Below are 11,800 nucleotides of genomic sequence, written 5' to 3' on the forward strand. Positions count from 1 at the left end.
CCGAGAGGAATTTCATTAAAGAGAGTTGTTCAGAGTCCACTGGAAATGAGGTCAAGCAGGAGAGGATTTAGTTTGTGACGTGTTAAGTCCACAACCCATAGAAGTGTTCCAGGACGACTGAGGGAGGCAAGCATACTGAGAGTAATCTTCATTTTGAAGAAGCGATGTAGTGGGATCAGAAGAAATCCTGGTGTCTCTGAGCAATGGCTAAGGTGAAGCGGCAGTGAAAAAAAAATTCTTATTTCTTGTCTGCCTTTAATAAATTCTTATTGAAAGCTGAGAGCTTTGTTGGGACCACTGGTTCAGGACCTGCCTCTTCTCAGGGTTCCTCGGGAAGGAGCATAAGCAGACCCTGCTCGGCAATGTGCGCGCCCCGCCTCCATCCTAAGACCCTGGCCGAGAAGCAGGAACGCGTCGTAGCCGCTGGGGGGCGCAGGCCCCGAACTCCTCTGCGAGACTTGGGGCGGAGCCAGCCGTGGGGCGGGCCCTTGGAGCAGCTTCCGGTTTCCGGCGGAGCCCACAGTCGTCGCTCGCAGCCGTCATGGCGGCCGAGGAGAAGGACCCTCTGAGCTATTTCGCGGCTTATGGGAGCAGCAGCTCAGGCTCCTCGGGTGAGGAGGATAACAGCGAGCCGGAAGAAACAAGTCGCAGGGCCCCAGATCCTGCGAAGTCGGCGGGAGGCTGTGGGAACAAGGAGGAGAAGAGGCTGCCGGGACCCGACGAACTATTCCGGAGCGTGACTCGCCCGGCCTTTCTCTACAATCCGCTCAACAAACAGATAGACTGGGAGAGGCACGTCGTTAAGGCGCCTGAGGAGGTGAGGTTCCCGACCCGATTTCCCGGTCGTAGTCCCGGCCTCCGCCCCCTTCCTCCTGAGCCCTCTCCTGGGGACCGGCAGTTTGTTCCCCCACACGCAGTCACCTCCTGCGGGTTGCCGCACCGCCCCCTCCCACCTCCAGCCCTGGGGAGCCCGGGTCCCCTTCCCCAGCCTGGTGGGTGTCGGACCGACCCGCAGCCCCCGCCCCCTTGTGAGGAGACCCAACCTCCGCGCTCGGTGCCCCGACCCCGCGCTGCGAGGACTAACGGTGGTGACTCCCCCGCCCCCCCCGCTGCAGCTTCTCCCCGAGACCCCTTCCCTTTGACGCCGAAGTGCCTGCGGTGCTGCCTCCAAGACAGTGTCTGCTGCAACCTCCTGAAGGGGTCAGCCTTGCCGTAGTATCTCTGAGACTGGATTCTTCTTTGGTAATTAAAAGTTATTAGCTTTATTCATATAGGGAACCCTTTGACTTTCACTTAACAGTATTGTGATTTTGATGGAAAAAAAAATGTGTCTTTAAACCTTAAGAAAAAAAAAAGTCAGCCTGAACAATAAGCGAACGGCAGGGAGGTGCATGTGCCCATACGGATTGTAGGAACCTCGGTTCGTCACGGTGCGTCTTAATGTGTTTGCTTAACAGCCTCCAAAGGAATTCAAAATATGGAAGTCAAACTATGTACCACCTCCGGAGACCTACACTACTGAGAAGAAACCTCCCCCTCCAGAGCTGGATATGGCAATAAAATGGTCTAACATATATGAGGACAATGGTGATGATGCCCCACAGAACGCTAAGAAAGCTAGGCTCCTGCCTGAAGGGGAGGAGACAGTGGAATCAGGTAAGGCGAGTCAGACTCCTGTGATAATACCTTTTGGTCCTTGTGATGAGTTTTAAAAGGAGACATTTAATGAGTGAAATTTAAGTGTAGCGGTTTAACAAATTAATTATGGTGTACGATTATAATTTTTTGCTGTATTTTTGAGAAAAATCCTATATATTCGGCTTGGAAGTGAAGTCTCTGAAAGCTCAACCAGTAGTATTTACTGTGTTTTAGAAAAAGATCATGTTATTCAGGCTTTGAAGCAAAATCCCTAATATCCCAACCAATAGTATATGTGATTTATGGTGTCTTATTACAACAGAGTCAGTTAATGCATGGATTCTTTCTTGTGATTGCAGCTTTGAAGCGCTGAAGGCTTCATTTTATATTAAAGCAGTCGTGATTTGAAGCCAAAATTAGTGTGACAAAGTGAGTTTAATTGAGTATCCCTGCGTGGTAATAGGAAGATAATGACTTAGTTGTTTATGGTATCATAATTTCATCTCTTACTTAGAGTGTAAGTAACCACAGTAATCTCTGCTTACAGACTTTTACCCAAACCACCTCTCAAATTCCATCCTTCACACTGCAGCTAGTGATCACTTTCTAAAAGTCCTATCTGATTATGTAACTCACCTGCTTAAAACCCTTCACCAATAAATAGCATAGAGTCAAAGCCTTCTGATGGCCCTGCCTTTCTCTCTATCTGTATTTCGAGTAGTGCTTTTTCTAGCACTTCAAGATCTTAAAATTGAAAACTGAATAGACCATGCTATCTTACGGTTCCATGCCTTTCAGTATATGTTGCACATTAGTCTGGAATGTTCTTCCCTCCCTCCTTACCTTTGGCTGGTAAACTCATTCATCCTTCAAAATCCAATTCAAAGAAAAAAATGTCAACACCTTCAAAGTATTTGTTCCTTTGTACCTTGTATGTGCTAATGTTGTTGATTGTACTTACCATTCTTTATGAGATGATTTGTTCATAAATCTGTCTCCTTTATGAATAGGAGTTCCTGTACAGTTTATAGTACATTTTAAATACTCAGTGGATGGGAGCCTGGGTGGCTCAGTCAGTTCAGCATTAGACTTCAGCTCAGGTCATGATCTCTTGGGTCTGTGAGTTCGAGCCACACATCACACATTGGGCTCTGTGCTGAGAGCTCAGAGCCTGGACCTGCTTCGGAATTCTGTGTCTCCCTCTCTTTCTGCCCCTCCCCTGCTCATGCTCAGAGGTCTCTCTGTCTCTCTGTCTCAAAAATAAATAAACATGAAAAAAAATTTTTTTTAATACTCAGTGGATAATTGTTGGATTATACTAAATTTTTATGAAAGGGCATGCCAGTTAAACAAATCTCTGATGGTTTCATGAATCAAGGGCTACTTAGCTCCTTTTACAACCAGGCAGAGTGTTTTAAGAGAAAGGATAACTGGGGGCGCCTGGGTGGCGCAGTCGGTTAAGCGTCCGACTTCAGCCAGGTCACGATCTCGTGGTCTGTGAGTTCGAGCCCCGCGTCAGGCTCTGGGCTGATGGCTTGGAGCCTGGAGCCTGTTTCCGATTCTGTGTCTCCCTCTCTCTCTGCCCCTCCCCCGTTCATGCTCTGTCTCTCTCTGTCCCAAAAATAAATAATAAAAAAAATGTTGAAAAAAAAAAAAAAAAAAAAAAGAGAAAGGATAACTGGTAGTTCTTCAGTTTTGATTCTACTTGGCTTTTCTGTTTCTTTTACTGATGTCACAATGTGGATTAGAAGTCACTAATGAAGGCATATCTTCAGTAAATGGCAACCTTTTAGAGATGCCAAAATGAAGTTGGCATTTAAAAAACTTCATAATAGGGTATTTTATGTAATTAATAAAAACACTTTTGCATAAATAATGTTTAATCCTTACAACACCTTGTGAAACCACATAGGGAAATATGGAAATGAGAACTTCATGTGACTTGTCCACAGTCACAAAATTAGAAAATGCCAAGCTGCAAATAGGTACTTTCACACAATTTTTAGAATTCATTGTCCTTAGCAGCCTAGTACAGAAATGGTACATGATTCATTGTTACTATTTTATAGACAAGGAAACAGTCTCAGATTAAAGAATTGGCCTAAGCAAATTCGCACAACTAGGAAGAGGCAGAAAAAGAAAAATTCAGGTCTTTAAATGGAAATGGTGCCTCATTAATTTGGGGTTTAGTCTCTTACTGTTTTGTAAGCTGTAGTGCTTGTAGCTGTTTTGTAGAAAGTAAGACCACTAAAGTTGATATTCAAGCAAGGTACTATAGGTTGGTGCTCTGTCTTTGTTCCTGTATGGAAAAAGTGAGGGTTATATAGCAGGACAAACAAAGAATTGTCTTTTTTCCAGCTTGCTTATTGAGTTCAGATAGGTAATTCAGAGTTCAGTTAGGTATTGAGTTCAGATAGGTGTGGGAATATTGTAATTCCCATAGATGATATCTGTTCTTTTGATTATATGATAGTCCTCCAACAGCAAGTGTATATGTATACAATATCAACAGAATCATAAGGTTAAAAGTTTAATCCTGGATCGTAAGGTTAAAAGATAATCCTGACATCTTTTTTTTTTTTTTTTAAGTTTATTTTGAGAGAGAGAGAGGGAGAGAATCCTAAGCAGGCTCCACACTATCAGCACAGAGCCTGTCAAGGGGCTTGATCTCACGAACTGTGAGATCATGACCTGAACCGAGATCAAGAGTCGGACACCTTACCGACTGAGATGCTTAGGTGCCCTGATCCTGAAATTTTTAATTTGGACTCTAATGTTGGTTAACCATTCAGAATCCCATACCATGTTCACAGAGTCACTATAAAATTAATCATTTTTTACCTGTATTTTTTTAACTTATAAAATATCTTGTTTAATAAATTCCATTCTCTGAAATTATTTAATTTTTAGGTTATTAAATTCTTTTTACTTTCCCTTCTCATTTTTTTAAATGTTTATATTTGAGAGCGAGAAAGTGGGGGGAGGGGTAGAGAGAGAGGGAGAGAGAATCCCAGGCCGGCTCTGTGCTGTCAGTGCAGAGCCCAGCACGATGCTGGATCCCACCAACTGGGAAATCAGAACCTGAGTGGAGATCAGGAGTTGGTCACTTAACCACTTAACCAACTGAGCCAGCCAGGTGCCCCCTCCTTCTCATTTTTTGGACTTTAGCCTTTTTTTGCCAGTTAACTTATTCCAGATTTTTTTCAAGTTTTTTTAAATATTTATTTTATTTGTATTTTTAAAATTTTTTAAAATATTTATATATTAGAGAAAGAGAGAGAGAGAGTGCTAAAGGGGAGGGGCAGAGAGAGAGATACAGAATCCAAAGCAGGCTGTAAGCACAGAGCCTGACGCGGGGCTCGAACACACAAACCTTGAGATCATGACCTGAGCCGAAGTTGGGCGCCAACCAGTTGAGCCACCCAGGTGTCCCAGTGTTTATTTTTTGAGAGAGAGACAGAGTGTGATTGGGGTAGGGGCAGAGAGAGGGAGACATAGAATCTGAAGCAAGCTCCAGGCTCCCAGCTGTCAGCACACAGCCCAGTGCAGGGCTCAAACCCAGGAACTGTGAGATAGGACCTGAGCTGAAGTCAGATGCTTCACTAACTGAGCCACCGAGATGCCCCCCCCCTTTTTTTTTTTTTTTTTTTTTTTTGAAAGATCTGGGAAAGATTCAAAACTCACCAAGTTTTGCTACTTGCCAGCACTTCTTGTTTGGTAATTGTGAAATGCAGATCACTAAGGCTTAGATATTAATTGTAGCTTTATTGACGTGTACTTAATCGTGAAATCCTAGCTAAAGTAGCTAATGCTTTCCTTTTTTTTTTTTTAAAGAATTTAGAAAGTTCATATTAATGTAAACTTATTTACCTCAGGTGGCATGAATTCCATATAGAAGAATTGTTTCCTTACTAGTGCATCATCTGTGGTATATGGCACAGACTAGAAACTCACTAATCTTGATAAATGAACATTTCAGGGTGGTTTTGTTTCTTTTGTTTTTCCTGTTCTGGTTTTTAAGGTAATGCCTTGTTTTGTCACTAGGTGGCATTAGCTCTTCAAATTACTGATAGGAAATCATTTTTCGAACTATCTCAGGATCATCTTTTTAATATGTCAACAGTGGATTTTATAGCAGAGTTAGAAAGTAATTTTGGTTTTTATACTATTGAAAATAATCTCAAGCAATGATGATGATTAAATAATTAAAAAAAAAACAAAGGCCTTGGAGTATTCGAGCTGTGTGCCACATCAGTTGGTTTGTACATTATTTTTGTGTATATATGATAAACAGTACTGATTAAAACCCTCGTTTGTAAATTCCTATGATGATTCAATTAATTTTATTTTATCTTACTGCTTATAATATAAATATATATATGTAAATCCATAAGTGCTTTATGAAATATAGGAATAACATCACCATACTGAGCTTGAAGATGAATGCAGATGAATCACCTGCAGTTGTTTCTAATTATTCTCCACATCAACAAAGGAGATATTCTGAGTATGGTACAGTTAGGAGAAGGGAACTGAAGACTTAAGGTTGTAAATGTATTTCCTCCATAAGGAGTTTAGGGTGTGATATCAGCAGCTTCCCCAATTTTTTATTTTTAAAAAATTTATTTATTATTATTATTATTATTATTATTTTATTAAGTAAGCTCTACTCCCAACATGGGGCTTGAACTCATGATCTCAAGATCAAGAGTTGTATGCTTTACTGACTGAGCCAGTCAGGTGTCCCTGCTTCCCCAGTTTTTTCATATAAAGGCCCCTTTCAACATCAAAATATTTTATAGACCACCATATGATAGTTGTTGAACTTTCGGTATCTGTTGATTGAGAAAGTAAAGCCAAAAATGCAGTGAGTTCAGTAATGTGCTTAAAATAAATGTATATTTTAAAATTAATTCCTTCTACATAGTATTCTATCTAAATGGAGTTCTTAAAATAAAGCCACACATTTGTTCAGAGAGAATACAGTTTCATTGAAACATCTACCTGTGAGTGCTTTTTAAATTTCAAAATAATAAGAATGGGGGTTGTAAATAGAGAAGGGAGTTGTTCTGTGAGGAGAGAAAGCAGATTTGAAAGGAAAGAACAGCTGATCACTGCTTAAACAGTGTCATGGTTGGATCGATACTCTTGGTAAAAAGAGCAGAATGTGTTCCATTGTTACAAGGTGTAGATTATTTAAATATATACAGTATATAAGCTGTAGAATATATATGGGATAGCTTTTTTTCAGAACAGATCTGGTTTTCTCATTTTAAAGTACCTGAATCCAACACTAACAGGTCACTTTGTGAATTTTGTATAACACTACAATTAATTTCTTATTTCTACCTGCACTTTAAAATCAGAGATCTAAGTTAATTTTTGGTTTTTATTAGGATACTGAAAGAAACATAAGTTGAAGATAATGATTTTGGTCTAAAGTCAATCAAATTTTAATACTTAACTTTTTTTTTTAATTACTGATTGAAACTTTTCCTTTCCTGTTTAAAGATGATGAAAAAGATGAGCATACTTCTAAAAAGCGCAAAGTAGAACCAGGAGAACCAACAAAGAAGAAAAAGTAGAAAATGACAAATCACAAGAATTTCTGGACTGCGAAACTTGTTGAAACGGTTTTTTGGGGCAGATTAAGTTGATATTTTAAATTATTATGAAACAACATCTCCATGAAAGTACATGTTAATTAATAAGTATTGCTATGGGAACTTTCCACTGTAGAATTCATTTTTTTATTTAAAACTTTATTTAAAACTCAAGTGGTGATTTGTGATTGTGAAATTGACAACACTTGGAAGCATTCTTGCTATCACAGAGTTGGTGACATACTTTGAAAGTTTTGTCACATGTCGACATGCCAATGTTCTATGAACCTTTTATAAAGGAATATATTTTTAAAGTAAATATATTGTAATGTACTGTGAACTTGTAGGGTGCTTTTCAACAGTGTTTGTACAGTGTAAATAGATCATGGAAATAAAATTACTTATTCAATATTGCTATTATTGCATAACATTAACATTTGAATATTTGTCTGTGACAAGTAACCTCTTTGCCACATGGTGTTTTAATAGTAGGTATTACCATTTAGGGAGTGCCTCTTGTGTTCCAGGTGCTTCGTGGGTGCTTTTTCTCTGCTCTTCAGACAGCCTGGTAAAGCAGAGATTAGTGGCTTCATTTTATAATAGAGATTAACTTACTCAAGTTTCCATAGCGAGTGGGCAATGATTTTGTGACTTAACTCAGGATACTTGACTTCCAAAATCATCAAATTAAGCCACCTACCCACCACTCAAAATTTAGTTGTCTTCTAAAGGAATTGCACTTGTCCTCTCTTCTAGGTACTCTCTGTGGTAAGTAGGGAGATCTTACTCTTCCCTGATTGTATTACTGCACCTTATCATGTAAGTCTTATGTGATGGTTTTTCCTTAATTTCCCTGTTAAATAGTTTGCTGAAGATAAGGATTCTGTATAAAGAATTGTCAGATGTAGCAAACAAAAATACAGGATACCCAGTTAAATTTGAATTTTATAGTAACAACATGTTTTTGTATGTGTAATATTTGGGACAACTTACACTAAAACTTTATCTGAAACTCAGATTTAACTGAGTATCTTGTGCATTATCTGGCAACACTACTTCTATTGCATCATCTTTACATGGTTCCTATTTTAATGCTTTGCATATAGTAATAAACAAGAAAGCAAGGGGTGGTCGAGAAATGAATAATCTTTGATTTTACTTCTACAGTCCAAAATGCAGTGCCCTTATTTGTAGCATTTTAAACTATAAAAAGGAGAGGTTCTACATTGTATCAGTCATTTCATGATTCGTAATGCCTTTAAGAGACAAGACTTAATTACAGGACCTGCACATTCAGTGTATGAGAAAAAGACTTTGGTCTTTGAGTTAAAAAAAAAAAAAATCCCCAGCCCAGTCCAGTTGTTTTTCTCAATACTGGAAACCAGTATTTGAAAAGCTATAAAATTCGTGTAGTTAGAACATGGATTAAGTAGACTAAGATTTGTAAAAGTCATTAAAAGATACGATGCTAGCCATGGTGTTTTGTGGAATGAGGAAGGAACATAACAGTATGATGGCTTCAGTAGATCTCATACTTAAAAAAACTAATTGTATAGCTGCTTATCCTTTAGGTTTATAGCTATATGATTCCCAAAATTGAAGTAATTTGTAAAGCAAGACATTTTTAGTTTAAAGCCTTTGTATGTGAATAATTTGGAGGGCTACGGTATCATATTAAGGAATGGCATCAAGTGATAAAGCATGACTCCAGTACGACACCAAACTAAACAAATAGAATTATAATTCTGAGGCTGTGATTCCCAGATCTGGAGAAGTCTGTAGTCTGGATACATGTGTTAGTAGAGCAGATACCTCAAGAAGCTATTGGAATACTACAAGATTTAAAAACTAGCATGAAGGTACACCTCATACAACAACAAAACAAAACCAGCAAGCCACTGTCTGGAAATCTAACCTCTTTATCACCCATTGGTTCAACTCCCAGCTCTCGTTGATTTGTTTATGACAACAAAAGCTCATTAGATCAGTCCCTAGTGGTGCTTTGAGCCCCCCTTCTAGAAGATAACCGAATTGGGGTGGCGGGGAGGAATAAATACCACTTTATTAGAAGAGGGATTGATACTTTAGACAGGACAGGTAGTGGCTACACTTGTGAGATCATTACGTAACCGGCTGGGAGATGTATACCGATGTGAGTACAGGTCAAGGTAGTTCTAATTTAGGAAGAAGGAGGCTAAATATTTTTGAGCAGTCTGAATCTGCCGTATGTGTTTCATTGGGTTTCTTTTCAGAATATGGCCAAAAACAAAAGGGGAAAGGGATCTCTATCCAAGTTGTTTCTTTTTTTAGTCACTTAATCATCAAGTGATGATTAATCAAGTCACTTAATATTCCTGATTGTTTCCTCATCTTTAAGGAAGTGAAGCCACATCAGGCATAAATGGCTTTCTTTTGTGCAAGGATAAAATTTGAGAAGAACTAAGCATTTGTGGGTCATATTTTAAAATTCAATGTGTGAATAGCATTATGGAGTTATGTGGAAAACATTCTAACTGGAATCGAAGAACATTACTGAGAAAAATTGACACTGCTTTTTAACCATTAAAATGCAAATATTACTGGAACTTATTTGCAAACTTGCAACTTCCTAGTTTAAACCGTTAATGCTGTGTAGTGCTTTTGAGTTCACAAAGTTGAATCATAGCATTTTATTTTCCAAAAACCTAATGAGGTAGGTTTTATCATTTCCAAATTACGGAAATTGAAAAAATAGACCCAGCCAGCTACAGCAATATACCCACAACTATGCTTAGTTAGCTTCAGAATCTGCAATCCTATTCCATGTAAGGTTTATGGAGTACCTCTTGGTGTAAAGCATTGTGTTAGGAACAAAGGGTCCATCTTTAAGCAAAGTCACGTTGGTAGCCATTAGGAGGAAGGACATGCAGGGACTGAGTCTGACCAGCTGCAGCAGTTCAGTAGAGCAGTAAGGATCTGCTTGAACTAAGGCGTCAGGAGAAGAGACAGGGATATGAGGAATAATACTGCTCAGCTGGATATAAAGGCAGAGTGAAATTTTCGTTTATTGCCAACTCTACATATATTTAATTAAAATACAAATGGGCTAATGCAGGTTTGAACATGACCTACATATAAAACATGTTGCCACACCAGATACAAAGCCCTACTAGAGATATTTTTAAAATATAGTTATTTTTACAGGTATCTGAATAAACTCAGCAACTTTGAATAAGTCAAATTTTTGACTAATTAAAACCATAGCTGGACTTTAAAATATGTCATTGGTGGTATTTTGGATGTTCGTGTTTTTGTGTCCATATTGAACTGCTCTATTTTACTACTCCATTATCACTTAGTACAGAAGTTCCAGGCATTCTTAGAAAAAAAAAAAGTGGTAAATTCCCAGCAAGTGTTTTGGACTTTTCATTAAATTCTAAAGCTTTCTCTTTTTTCTTTACACAGTTTTCCCATTATGAAACATGGCATTGCATTGTAATGGAAAAAAAAAGAAAAAAGATACCAAGAAGCATTTGTATGTATAGTCCACAGAAGAGGGACTCTGCCTGTTCTGTCATTGACTAGAACAATGCCTGGCACATAGAAGGCACTCGATATAGCTCCTAATTGGTGATGGTGAACTGAATTTTCCCCCTCTGGTTTAGGGGTGATCCTCCAGAGGCTGTGTTTCCAGTTATATAGGCCAATAAATCTTAACAACTTAAACCAGTTTGAGTTCAGTTTTGTCATTTTCCATCCAAAATATCCTAATTGGTGTGAAACTACTCCCTTGGTTTCTTGTAAGGTCCCATGTTATCCTGGTTCTCTTCTTTATTTCTTCTCTCTGGTCTCTCTGGCTCCTTCACTTCTGGTTGCCCTCGAATGCCAGTGTAGCCTATGTTGTTGCCTTCTCGTTGTCTATACTGGTTCTTGACAATTTCAGCCAAGTTCACGACTACCACAGTAACACTATGATGGTTCCCTACACTGTATGGTTTGTCAGAATGTTCTTGTAAAACCCTAGATTTGTGTATCCAATTGTACATCTCTGCTTGAGTCTCAAGGGCCACTCACATTATGTATGTCCAAAACCAAACACATGGTGTCAAAACCCATACCACCTCCTATATTTTGTTTCTGGCTAATAGAGTTACCATCAACCCAAAAATCTGCCCTCTGCCTCACATGGGTTTAGTTACTAAATTCTAAGGGTTTTCTCCCCTCGTTCTCACATACTTAATAATCCCCCTCTAATGAGTCATTTATAATTTCCCAGGTATGCTAGTTTCATAGTTCTGTGTGTTCAATTGTACCATTTGTTTACCCTGGCCTTTCTCATTCTACTTAGCGAACTCCCTCTTACTCTCTGAGATAAGAATCCAGGTACATATTCCCTCTCCTGTGCACCTTGCTCTTTATGTCTCCTTCTGCACCTGTCCATTGCTCTTTCCTGTGCTCAGTACTAAATAGCTGACATTAGCTGAGTACTTAATGAAACCAGTAACCAAAGGGTTAATGGGACTACTCACAGCTGCAGACTAATAAGTGCAGCTGCAACTTTTTACTCAGACTTTTTTCAT

At 39.0% G+C, this 11,800-nt stretch overlaps 1 protein-coding gene across 2 annotated transcripts; it reads left to right on the forward strand.

Moving 5' to 3' along the window:
* The first annotated feature begins 496 nt into the window (after positions 1 to 496).
* Positions 497 to 10,946, forward strand: C2H1orf52 (chromosome 2 C1orf52 homolog). 2 transcript variants are annotated; one of them, XR_009258002.1, is made up of 4 exons: positions 497 to 817; positions 1,458 to 1,656; positions 7,150 to 8,060; positions 10,686 to 10,946. XR_009258002.1 is itself a non-coding variant. In XM_058716762.1 (3 exons), exons 1-3 carry the CDS (start codon positions 542 to 544, stop codon positions 7,221 to 7,223), a joined length of 549 nt encoding a protein of 182 aa, XP_058572745.1. In that variant the 5' UTR covers positions 497 to 541; the 3' UTR covers positions 7,224 to 10,946. The 2 variants fall into 2 exon arrangements, 1 of the variants encoding a protein (XP_058572745.1); XM_058716762.1 differs by having other exon boundaries at positions 7,150 to 10,946.
* The last annotated feature ends 854 nt before the right edge of the window (positions 10,947 to 11,800 follow it).

Source organism: Neofelis nebulosa, chromosome 2 (genome assembly GCF_028018385.1).
Source record: "Neofelis nebulosa isolate mNeoNeb1 chromosome 2, mNeoNeb1.pri, whole genome shotgun sequence".
Classification (NCBI taxonomy): domain Eukaryota; kingdom Metazoa; phylum Chordata; class Mammalia; order Carnivora; family Felidae; genus Neofelis; species Neofelis nebulosa.